At 46.3% G+C, this 13,095-nt stretch overlaps 1 protein-coding gene across 2 annotated transcripts in view; it reads left to right on the top strand.

Moving 5' to 3' along the window:
- Positions 1-13,095, top strand: part of MARCH10 (membrane-associated ring finger (C3HC4) 10, E3 ubiquitin protein ligase) — a 112,649-nt gene continuing 99,554 nt past the window's right edge. Inside the window, exons 1-3 of one of the 2 annotated variants that reach the window (XM_011966123.1) lie at positions 1-166; positions 3,197-3,344; positions 6,782-6,888. In XM_011966123.1, the coding sequence (XP_011821513.1) occupies positions 6,799-6,888 (90 nt within the window). In that variant the 5' untranslated portion in view covers positions 1-166; positions 3,197-3,344; positions 6,782-6,798. The remainder of the gene's footprint in view (positions 167-3,196; positions 3,345-6,781; positions 6,889-13,095) is intronic. The other variant, XM_011966122.1, reaches the window with a different exon arrangement.

The following is a 13,095-nucleotide window of genomic DNA, read 5'->3' on the forward strand; positions in this document are numbered from 1 at the left end:
GAAGAGGGGCAGGTTTAGGGAGTGAAGAAGCGAGAGGAGGGGGAGGAAGAGGCGCTTAGGCCAGTCCCCGCGCAATTAATGGGCAGCTCCTGCGCCCTGGACCGGCCCGCCCGCCCTGCCCCTCGACCCCTTTAGCCCCAGCAGGGGAGGAAGGGCATACCCCCAGGTAACGGCCCACTCGCCCCCGCCGCTCCTCTCCGTCCTGCCAGGATGGGGGACAACCTTCCCTTTCGTCTTCCAAGATTCTGGAGGGAAACCGGGCCTGACATCCGGTGGCCTGGCCGTCCCCTCCCCCCGGCTGACCCCAGCCCCAGCTTTTTTCTGTCTCAAAGGGGCAGGTTTGGGGGAGACCGTGACCCTTTGTTCACTGGCAGTCGCCCGCACCCACCTTTCTTCCTGCAGACGCCACTGGTCAGAAAAGGTATACGCAGACCTTCAGGCTTCTGAGTGCGCAATGGTTGATACTGGTTTTGTTTGTTTTTGAGGATTCTCGCTGTGTCTCCCAGGCTGGAGTGCAGCGGCGCAGTCACGGCTCACTACAGCCTCGACCTCCCAGGCTCAAGCGATCCTCCCGCCTCAGCCTCCCGGTGGTACCTGGGACCACAGGTCACCACCATGTCTGGCTAATGTTTTAAATTATTTGTAAAGAAGGGGTCTTGTTCTGTTTCCCTGGCTGGATATTGTTATTAATGATGGCACTGAATTGCTTGTCAAACCTGTGACGTTTCCTCCCCCAAAGTTTCCCGATTACTCGTTGAGTTTCTCCTCTCTTCTGGGCTTGATGGTCGAAATGTGACTGCCTGTCTCTCCTAGTTTCACAGTAAAATGAGGAATCACCGCCAAAAACAAGTCTGTTCCCTCGCCTCCGCCCCGCCCCAACTCTTAAGCCAAACTGGCTGGAAGAGTTGAAAGATCTCCTTACCTTTCCCAACCAATTCCCCCTTTTTCTCTGCAGTCACAGTCTTCGTAAATTGGGCCCAAATCGTAAACTTTGTTGCTTATACTCAAGACATGTTTATAAGCTAAGACTTCAAAATGTTAAGTTTTTTTAAAAGCTAAGATTTAAATCCTATAATGTTGGACATTACAAATTAATCAGTTGGGAGAAAGGTTGAATAAGGTCTCCTGAAATCCTTCTCCAATCACCTAATTGTGGAAAGGGAGTAATTTTTAAGCCTGGTTGTCAGGTATTAACAATAGCCATTTAGATTTTGTTTCAAAGCAACCTTCCGTCTAAGAAGGAGGTTAAATTATTTACATTTTCCTTTATTGCTTAACAATATTAACTGTAGTGATGTCTTTCTTTTATGAGAACATAGTAAGAAACCAATAAGATTTTGATTGTTATTAAGAAGAGGCTTCTTCAAATCGGTTCTTTTGACAAATGTGGTCATAAAACAGAAGGATGGTATGTATGCGTGACTTTTTAGAGCACTGGAAAACATTCTGCGTTCAGATTCTGTTCCCTTCAGTCAGGAAAACTTGGTTGGAATTCATTGGAAAGTTACACCAGAGAGGAATGTGTATGTCACAAAGTTCTTAGAATATTCCCCATTAAAATTTCACAGATATGTAGAATTTTGAGGCCAAGAAGAATTACTCGCCCTTGCTTTCAGCAAGGCAGGACCCCCTCTTTCCTTCTCCACCTGCCTCCAACTCCCTCCTCCTTTCTCTCTCCCTACTTAATATGGTTTCTTATGTTGATTTCTAAAGCACAGATTTGGCACAAGACATTATCACCAGAAAGACTTAAAACAGAAGCGTGCATAACCATGAGTGGATTTTAAATTAAGCAGTTCAAAGGTGAGCGATAGAAGAGAATACAGAGGGCTATTTTAGAAACATGCGCCTTGCTCACATTTTATTATCACCCCCACCCCAACCCTCTGTGTTTGCTGGGAAAAAATTCTTGGCTTCAAGTGGCCATCTGGTTGAGTAGGCCTACAAAGCTGAGATCCGTGAATTAAGCATTATCTCATGTAGTTTTATTTCCATACTGTTATTTCTGTTTCTTGTTCATCCTGGTCAGTTTTTCAGACTGACTGAGTGCGGTATGAAGTTCAAGCGAACACGGAGAATGTTTGCTTAAACCAACGTAACCCACCATCTTCTTGGTCTTAACACTAATACCCTGTTTTCTTTGTTCCTGTAATATTCGTTTAATCTCGTAAAGACTTGATATATTTAAATAAAAAATTACATGTGGCACCACGATGTTTCTAAATATTGTAAAATACAATGTAATAGAGAGTTTTGGGGAAGGAAAAGAGACTTTTGTAGGCAACTTTATTTTTATTACTTTATTATTATTATTATTATTATTATTTATTTTTGGGGGGATAGAGTGTCCCTCTGTCGCCCAGGCTGGAGTGCAGTGGTGCCATCTTGGCTCACTGCAACCTCCACCTTCCAGGTTCAAGTGATTCTCCTGTCTCAACCTCCCAAGTAGCTGGGACTGCAGGAGCACACCACCATGCCCAGCTAATTTTTGTATTTTTAGTAGAGGTGGGGTTTTGCCATGTTGGCCAGGCCAATCTCGAACTCCTGACCTCAAGTGATCCACCCACCTCGGCCTCCGTAAGTGCTGGGATTACAAGCATTTTTAAGTCCTTTATTTGGTAGGTGATTGTGAAGTCAGAGGTAACTTAGCAAATAATTCAAAGGGTGCTACCTCCTACCTATTTAGACAAAGTTATTTCATGCCTCTTGACTTAGAAGCCTCCTTAAATTAACCCTACTCTAAAGCCGTGATAGATTAACTGGCTTTCTATATTAACTTTGGCAACGAAAATGTATCATCCGAGTGGACTCTGGGATGCTCCCCTTTAGTGACCATTAACATATTTTTATTATGAGTCCTTATGGTCTCTGCCTGATTAAGATTCTGACAGGCTTCTCTTTCCCACAGTAGCAGCAGGAGCTTATCCTTCTGCCTGTTTTAACACCATTGTTTTCTGAAAAGAGTGGAAAGGTAACTTCATTCTATGCAGGTACACATTCAGATGAAAAGCTAAAAGTGATCTTTTAAAACATAATCCCATGTGATTATTAAAATGCTCAGAGACAAAATGTAGGTTCTGTGCGTAGACTGGAAATACACATTGTAGTTTCAGATTCTGACCGTCAAAGACCAACTTTCCATACTCCAGAGAAAACAGCCCCCAAGAGACCAGCACAAGTTTTCCCCATTGTTCAGGGCCAGACGATAAACCATGTGAGATTTCATAACTACCAGACCAGACGCTGGGTCACCATGAGTCAGGGGCAGCCTGACTCTGCCAATATCTACACAACTGAATAAACAGGAGGAGGGAGGGAAAGCCACAGAACATATACACCTGAAGGTAGAGATGTTGCCTGTCCCATCCTGATGTTTCCCCAGAGCCTAGCAGCCCTTGTCACACAGCAGTTGTAAAAAATATGTATATGTGTGTGTAGATATAAATGAAAGAGCTTCAGTAGACAACAAGCAGGAATAGTGTAGGGACTTTGATGACCCCATAGATAAGGGGTCTTTATTAACAGTGCCATTTTATCCCTTTGTGAGCTTCGCTATCTTGGCCGTAAATTTGGGCCATGCCAGTCAAAGCTAAACTTCTTGAAAGCATGATCTCCACGCCTTTACCTCCCATTTACGCAACCTTCTGCAGCCCTCCCAGCCCCGTCACTCCACTGAATGCTCTCACCAAGGTTATTAATAGCCTCCTTTTTGAAACCTCCTCAGCATCTCTGAAACAGCACCCACCTGGTTTCTTCCTGCCTCTCTGGCTTTTTTTTTTTTTTTTTTTTTTTTTTTTTTTTTTGCAGAGTTTCTCTTCAGCGGCTTGTTCTCTAAATATTAGTGTTCTTCACGGTTTTGTCCTGTGTCCTCTTTCTCTTTTCATTCCCATTCTTCCTTCAACTTCAGTTATCACAGAATCCCAGCGATGCCCAAATCTGTACCTCTCTGGTCAGCTCTAGAGCCCCGTGTCTGACAGCGCGCTTGACATCTCCATTTGCCGCACCCGAGACACTTGTCACGCCATGCTGTTTCCTCACAAAGCAGCTCCTCCTGTGTTTTCTGAAGGGAATGCTGGCACCAACCAACTGGCTGCCAAGCCGGTAACCTGGGCATCCCTGAGACTTCCACCCCTGGTCCATTCATATAATCGCAAGCCCTGATGACTTTCTCTCCTGAGCGTCCCTTGAATCCCTTAGGTAAGAGTGTGGGCACTGGAGCACGACTCTCTGGGTTCACATCCCAACTCTCCCACTCACTAGCTCTGTAACTTTAGGCAAGTTACTTAATCCCTTTGGCCCTCAGTTTCCTCACCTGCAAAATAGAGATCCAGCTCCGGCCTCAGAGCGTTGTTGAGAAGATTGAATGAGTTAATTGATGTAACTGCTTAGAACAAGGCCTATCCCTTCCAGAGGCTCAGTAAAGAGTAACTATGGGCCCAGCCCAGTGGCTCACACCTGTAGTCCCAGCGCTTTAGGAGGCTGAGGCAGGTGGATCAACTGAGGTCAGGAGTTCAAGATCAGCCTGGCCAATATGGTGAAACCCCATCTCTACTAATAATAAAAAACTAGCCGGGCATGGTGCACGTGCCTGTAATCCCAGCTACTTGGGAGGCTGAAGCAGGAGAATTGCTGGAACCTGGGAGGTGAAGGTTGCAGTGAGCCGACATAGCCCCACTGCACTCCAGCCTGGGTGACAGAGCAAGACTCCGTCTCAGAAAAACAGAGTAGCTATGATCCCCTCTGCCTCCCCATTCTCCTCCTCCTCCTCCTTTTTCTCTCCACTGTTGCTACCCAATGCTGGTTTTCATCTTATTACATCTAGATTACTATGAAATATTCCCACTTACGTTTTTTACTCTACCACCATCCCCCGCACCCCATCCATTCTCATACTGCAACTGGAGGGATCTTTTTAAAATACAAATCTTTTTTTTTTTTTTTTTTTAAATACAGACAGGGTCTTGCTCCGTTGCCCGGGTTAGAGTGCAGTGGCATGACCATGGCTCATTGCAGCCTCTAACTCCTGGGCTCAAGTGATCCTCACACCTCAGCCTCCTGAGTGGGTAGGACTACAGGCATGCATCACAATACCTGGCTAATTTTCAATTTTGTTTTTAATAGAAACAGGCTTGCTATATTGCCAAGGCTGGTTTCAAACTTCCTGGCTCAATTGGTGATCACCTCGGGAGGCGTGAGCCACTACACCCAGTGAGTTTTGATCACACCACTACACTCCAGCCTGGATGGCAGAGCAAGATCCTATCTCTCAGAAAAAGAATTAACAAATAAATAAAAACACAAGACCAGGCGCGGTGGCTCATGCCTGTAATCCCAGCACTTTGGGAGGCCGAGGCGGGCAGATCACGAGGTCGGGAGATCGAGACCATCCTGGCTAACATGGTGAAACCCCGTCTCTACTAAAAATACAAAAAATTAGCCAGTCCCAACTACTCGGGAGGCTGAGGCAGAAGAATAGCATGAACCTGGGAGGCGGAGCTTGCAGTGAGCCAAGATTGTGCCACTGCACTCCAGCCTGGGCGACAGAGCAAGACTCCATCTCAAAATAAATAAATAAATAAAATAAAATAAAAAACACAAATCTAATCATTTACTCCTCAGATTGGAACTTTTCAGTAGTTTTTTATGACTCTTTGAATCATGACCTTCAAGGCCCCACAGGAGCTGGTCCCTGCCTCCCCTGCAGCCCTTCCGGGGCTGTTCCCGCCTCATCTCTGCTCCAGCTGCACTGCTCCCCTCCCGTCTGCCTCATCTGCACCTGCCTCTTCATGCATGAAGCCTCTGCACCTGCTCTCCTCTCTGTTCTACTTCTCAGCTAGCTCACTCTGTGAAACCCAGTGTCATTGCCTAAGGAAAACCTTACCCGACCCCTCCAGACCAGGTTATGCCTTCCCATAACACCACTCTTAAAGAGCCCCATAGTTCTGCTCCAGAACCCCTATCACCGTTAGGATTCACTTGCTCAAAGTCAGTCTCATACCCTGGATAATAAGCAACACAGGCCGGGCATAGTGGCTCACACCTGTAATCCCAGTACCTCAGGAGGCTGAGGCGAGTGAATCGCCTGAGGTCAGGAACTCGAGACCAGCCCTGCCAACATGACGAAACCCCGTCTCTACTAAAAATACAAAAATTAGCCAGGCATGGTGGCGGGTGCCTGTAATCCCAGCTACTAGGGAGGCTGAGGCAAGAGATCGCTTCAACCCGGGAGGCAGAGGTTGCAGTGAGCTGAGATTGGCCATTGGCCTGGGCAACAAATGCAAAACTCTGTCTCAAAAAAAGAAAAAAAAAAAAAAGCAAAGGTGAGGGTCGTGTCTGCTTTGCTGGTTGCTCTACTCCAGTGCCCAGCACAGTGCCTGGATGAGAATAAGGGTGCCATCACTGTTGCTTAAATGGATTTAAGCAACGAGAGGCCTGTAACTTTGGTCACTGCTCATTTAGCTGGGTTCTCAGGTTTTCCTTTTTGTCATGCTCTAGAACTGATTCAGGTGTCTGTCAATCTAACTCCCTCTGAGTAACCAGGACAGGATCTCTGAAGTGCCTGATGAAGGTGGCTGCATTATTTATGCCTGGAACAGGAGGACTGTCAGGGCATCAGCACCAACACAAGAAGTCCCTTCAGCTTGAAAGGAGCATCTGTGCCTTTCAAACAAGGGACATTAGATGAATACACAAATAAAAGCAATTAGATGAAAATAAATCCAAATGCGGCATCATGACAAAGGACTCTATCACAGCACATTTGTTTATCTTTTCCATGCAGGTCGGGGATTAGGAATCATGTTGCATGACGCAAGGGACAGGCAGAAGTTCTTCAGCGATGTTCAGTATCTGCGGGACATGCAGCATAAGGTGGACTCTGAGTATCAGGTAATTGCAGAAAGCAAGAATGGTCTTCTGCCTTCTCTTCCATTATTTAGAGAGAATTCAGAATACAGCGTCAACATATGATAAGCAGTAAAAGTTTTCTAAAATCCCAAACCCACCGATTAGGTATGTGACTAGCAAAAGCCACTTCACCTCTCTATTTCCTCGTCTGTGAAAAAAAAAAAAAAAACCGGGATAGCCGGGCGCAGTGGTTCACGCCTGTAATCCCAGCACTTTGGGAGGCTGAGGCGGGTGGATCATGAGGTCAGAAGATCGAGACCATCCTGGCTAACACAGTGAAACCCTGTCTCTACCGAAAATACAAAAAATTAGCCAGGCGTGGTGGCACTGTAGTCCCAACCACTCGGGAGGCTGAGGCAGGAGAATCACTTGAACCCGGGAGGCAGAGGTTGCAGTGAACCGAGATCGATCACGCCACTGCACTTTAGCCTGGGTGACTGAGCGAGACTCCGTCTCAAAAACAAACAAACACAAACAAGGATAATGGTCGTATCCACTTCTAGTATTATCATGAAAATGAAATGAAATCAACACTCTAAAAGTACTTCCCTCAGTGTTCAGCATGGGGCCCTTGTCGACCAGTGGCATTGGGGCTTAAATTTGACAAACCAACTGAGAAGGAAAGAAAAGATGAAAGAGTTAACTGGTTCGCCCTACTGTTTGTAAAATAACACGCCCTTCTGTTGTCATCCCCACCGGAAGAAAGGTGGCTTGCACATTTTACAGTGAGCTAACTGCCGGTCCCCCTAGTTACAGTGTTTACATGCAACACCAAAACACACAGGGAGCCTGAGGAATCCTGAGGTTGCAGTCAGCCAGAGCTGGCATAGGATAAACTTGCCAGACTGGGTTGTGGGATCCTGGGAGCAGGTAGAAAGTGTCAGTCATCCCGCCGGAGGTGGGACCTCAGCCCTTGCCAATCAAGAAGGCATGTTCTCAGCCTGGGCTGAGAATTGAAAAGCGCTTCTTCCCTGAGGAAAACACAGAACTGCTGTTATCAGTTTTTTCCCCTTCTTAGCAATTTCAAATATAACTAAAGCTCCCAGGTCACCAAGGAAACCAGACCTATCTCAGTAACCTGATTTCACCTGTATAATACGGCTTAGCTTTGGGGCTGGAAATGGAGTCAGCAGTTTCCTCCCACAACGTGCCAACCCACGTATAAGAAGACTAGAAAATCAAAGGCATTTCTGCAAAATAAATAAGAACATAAACATCCACACTGGTCGCCCTGGGAGTCTAACTACTTCTCACAAAGATGCCTCTGCCACCCGGCTCCTGTTTGAAATTGTCTCCAGAACAGGCACATAAGAAAAAATCAATCTTATAGTTTTATGGTCCCCTTGAAGAAAATCACACAATGGTGTGGCTTTGAGCCATTGCCGTTTTATTTTCTAATCTCCACTGGACTTTCAACACTGCCTTTTCATTCATTCATTCAGCCAATATCTATTCGGTGCCTACGATGTGCTGAACAAAGCCTCTGTTCTCCCGGAGTTCTTATTCTAGGAGTAAGAGGGGAAAGGACTTACACAAGTAGACATGTGTAAGGTAGTTTCAATTATCGATAAATACAGTGAGGAAAATAGAACAGGTTAAGGGGTTGGAGGCAGTGCTCCGTTAGAAGCAGGGGAGGTCTCTTTGAGGAAATGACACTTGACTGTTGAGGTGAATTATGGGAAAGATCCCACCAGAGCTTCCCAAGTGGAAGGAAAGTCAGTGCAAAGGCCCTGAGGCAGGAACCAGCCTGGAGGAAGCCAAAGGCAGCCAGAGGGGCTAGAACACATGAACCCAGGGAAAGTGCAGAAGCGTCACACTGCATCTCACTGAGCATAGCTTGGCATTTAGATTTTATTCCTTTTGTGGGTTTTTTTGTTTTTTTTTTTTTGAAGAGAGTTTTGCTCTTGTTGCCCAGGCTGGAGTGCAGTGGCGGGATTTTGGCTCACTGCAACCTCTGCCTCCCAGGTTCAAGCAATTCTCCTTCCTCCGCCTCCCAAGTAGCTGGGATTACAGGCATGCGCCACCACACCCGGCTAATTTTGTATTTTTAGTAGAGACAGGGTTTCTCCATGTTGGTCAGGCTGGTCTCAAACTCCCGACTTCAGGTGATCGACCCACCTTGGCCTCCCAAAGTGCTAGGATTACAGGCATGAGCCACTGCGCCCGACCCAATTTTATTCTTACCACTGTGAGAATTATTGGATGGTTAAGCGGTGGAATAGTATGATCTGATTTATGTTGTATTAAGGGTAACTCTGGCTGCTGTATGGGGAAAGGACCAGAAGGGGCAAGAGAAAAAGCAGGAAAACTTGTAAGGAAGCTATGAAGCTATGATAGAAATTCAGGAGAGAGATTCTGGTGACTTGGCCCAGGGTGGTAGGAGTGGAGGTGGTGAGAAGTGGCCTGGCCCAGGAAGTGGAAGCAGAACAGACATCTTGCTGATAGATGGAGAGGCGGAGTGAGGGAAAGAAAAGAATGAAGGATGACTCACGTCAACACATTTACTTGTCCGTCAGCTCCCTCTGTTATCATACGATTTTAAACCTTTTCACTCTTTTCAAACCTCCAACCCCCATAGTTTCAACAAAGAACTCCCTGCCCGGTTTCACACACTCAAATGAAACAAAATGAAGACCCCAAGGCCGGCAGGTGAGAACCCACTCAGCCTCCTCCCCTTCACTCCAAGCTACACACCATCTAGTCCCCACATCTTGGAGGAGGAAGTGACCCTCTTACTGCTGGTACCCAGCCTGAGATCCTGATTTGAGGCCCTCTGCTCTCCAGCCCCTGCCATCCACAGGCCTCTCCTTGGTAGCTTTGACATTTCCTTTCTTGTTGGCTCAGTCCACGAACGTGCTGAAGTGTCTCCCATCTTAAGAACAAAAGAGCAAAGCTTTCTGTAGACGTCATGTCCTTCTCTAGCGGCAGCACTGGCTCCTTCCTGCCTCATCCCAGATGTCCCAAGTAGCCAGCTCCATTTCAGTCTCTGCTTCCTGCCCGTCCATGGATTCCCTGGCCTGCTGCAGCCTGACCATCACCTCCCCTCCCCTCTCCTGAAACTCTTATGCTAATGTCAGTAACCAAATTCACTGGGCTCCTTCTCAGTCTTTATTTTCTGCGGTCTTATCTACCTTTGACGTTATTACTCCTTTCTTCTTGAACATGACTCTTTGGCTTTCTTTTTTCTTTTCTTTTCTTTTCTTCTCTTTTCTTTCTTTCTTTCTTTCTTTCTTTCTTTTATTTCTTTCTCTCTTTCTCTCTCTCTCTCTTTCTTTCTTTCTTTTTTTAATATTTCCCAGGCTGGTCTTAAACTCCTGGCCTCAAGTGATGCTCCTGCCTCAGCCTCCCAAAGTGCTGGGCTTATAGGCATGAGCCTCCGTGCCCAGTCTCCTTTGGCTCTCTGATGGCACACTCTCCTGACTTTCTTCCTGTTTCTCTCACTTTCTTCTCCATTTTCTTTTCTATGTACTCTTCATCTCCCTGGCTCTCAAATGTTAATTTCCCCAGGGTTCCATTCTCAGCCCAATTTTTTTCTAGTTCACAAGGTCACTGTGACTCATCTCATCCTCTGCTATGGTTCAACCACCACTTTATACTAAGACTTGTAATTCTGGGTCTCCCCAGAGCATCAGAGTCATATGTGTATTTGCCAGTTGGCTATGTCTACCTAGATGTCACACGGGCATCTGAAATCAAATATATCCATGGTTGTACCCCCATGTCCATCCCCCTGCTGCCCCTCCTATCATCTAAGCCTTCCCTGGCTCTTCCTCTCCCTCCTCATCCCCATCCCACCAGTTACCAAGTCCTGCCAAATGTACCTAAGAACTCACGCACTTGTGCCTTCCTTTTCACACTGTTGCCACCCCATGGTTCCAACCTCCCTGATTTCTGTCCAAGACCATTATAATATCCTTATAACTGGCCTCCTAGCCTCCAGTCCTGCCATCTGTCAGACTGTTTCCTTGAAACCTATCTAAAATCTAAATGTGGCAATGCCATTGGAATATAGGATACCCCTCTGTGCTTTCCCTCTCTTAAAGGCAGGCTCAAGACCCAGAACCTAAGCAAGACCAACCTACACTTCACCACTTTGCCAACTTCTTCCCCCTTCTTCACTTTGCTCCCCTGGGCAAAGGTGGTGAGGATCATAGTTTTAATTTAGAACTAAAGGGAATCTCTGTGCTCATACACATAGTAGCTGTTTTTAAAAGCAACTTTACTGGCCGGGTGCAATGGCTCATGCCTATAATCCCAGCACTTTGGGAGGCCGAGGCAGGCAGATCACGAGGTCAGGAGTTTGAGACCAGCCTGGCCAACATGGTGAAACCCTGTCTCTATTAAAAATACAAAAAATTACCTCAGTGTGGTAGCAGGCGCCTGTATTCCTAGCTACTCAGGAGGCTGAGGCAGGAAAATCGCTTGAACCCAGGAGGCAGAGGTTGCAGTGAGCCGAGATCACACCACTGCACTCCAGCCTGGTGACAAAATGAGACTTCATCTTAAAAAAAAAAAAAAAAAACACTTGATTGTGTTATAATTTATATATCAACCGGACACAGTGGCTCATGTCTGTAATCCCAGAACTTTGGGAGGCCGAGGTGGGTGGATCACGAGGTCAGGAGTTCAAGACCAGCCTCGCCAACAAGGTGAAACCCCGTGTCTACTAAAAATACAAAAAATTAACTGGGCATGGTAGCAGACACCTGTAATTCTAGCTACTCAGGAGGTTGAGGCAGGAGAATCGCTTGAGCCCAGGAGGCAGAGGTTACAGTGAGCTGTGATAGCCCCACTGTACTCCAGCCTGAGCAACAAGAGCGAAACTCCATCTTTAAAAAAAAAATGTATATATCATAAAATTCAACCTGTTTTAAGTGTACAGTTTAATGACTTTTAGTAAATTTACCAAGTTTGCAGCCATAACTATCACCTGGCTTTAGAATATTTCCACCACTCTAGTACTGCAGCACTCTTTTCATGCTTCCTGCACAGAGCTTATGAAACTGCATTGCAAATTGTCTTTTTTTTCCTCTCTCTTTTTTTTGAGACATGGTCTCGCTCTGTTGCCCAGGTCGGGGTGCAGTGGTGCAATCACGATTGACTGCAGCCTCAACCTCCCAGCCTCAAGTTTTCCTCCCACCCCAGCCTCCTGAGTGGCTGGGACCACAAGTATGTGCCACCACCCAGTTAAATGTTTTGTATTTTTATAGAGACACGGGGGTCTCACTGTGTTGGCCAGGCTAGTATCAAACTCCTGGGCTCAAGTGATCCGCCCACCTTGGCCTCTCAAAGTGTTGGGATTACAGGCGTGAGCCACCGCACTCGGCTGCACATTGTCTTCTGTGTGACATCCTCTCAACCTGGACCACGACTTCTTAAGGGCAGGGGCTGAGTCTCCCTCTTCAATGCTGAACCAATTGCCTTGACATTCATGAAAGCCCGTGTTGCCTAACTTGGTTACTAACTAAGCTTGTCAGACTTAGAGCCAGCTGACTTGTGACTGTTCCTAAAAGTCAAATCCACTCTCATTGACCATTTTCAAAACCACTTACCACAAGGTCTGCAAAAAATAAATATGGTTGTCTGTAAGATGTTCTAAATATCACTGAAGTAAGTAAATGGCAACCCACAGTAACTACTTTGCAGGGAGCAGCATTTTTTTTTTTTTAGTTATATTATTAATCTACCCCTTGCCTTGTTCCAGAAAGAATTTAAAGTAGTGGTTTAAGAATCAATTGCATCATGTAGACCAGGCACAGTGGCTCATGCCTGTAATCCCAGCAGCACTTTGGGAGGCAGAGGCGGGTGGATCATTTGAGGCCAGGAGTTTGAGATCAGCCTGGCCAAATGGCGAAACCCTGTCTCTACTAAAAATACAAAAATTAGCTGGATGTGGTGGTACACACCTGTAATTCAGCTACTCAGGAGACTGAGGCAGGAGAATAGCTGAACTCAGGAGGCGGAGGTTGTGGTGAGCCGAGATGATGCCACTGCACTCCAGCCTCAGTGACATAGTAAGACTCTGTCTAAAAAAAAACAAAAACGGATCAGTTGCATGATGTTAGTGACCTCTCAATAACTCAGCCCATAGACCGCCCATGTGTATTTAGATAATTCGCTATGGTAACTTTGTGGTGGGTGGATATTGGCACTCTGGATCATCAGTGAGTTTGGCCAGTTACTTCCTAT

The sequence above is a fragment of the Mandrillus leucophaeus genome, unplaced genomic scaffold (assembly GCF_000951045.1).
Source record: "Mandrillus leucophaeus isolate KB7577 unplaced genomic scaffold, Mleu.le_1.0 Scaffold747, whole genome shotgun sequence".
NCBI lineage: Eukaryota > Metazoa > Chordata > Mammalia > Primates > Cercopithecidae > Mandrillus > Mandrillus leucophaeus.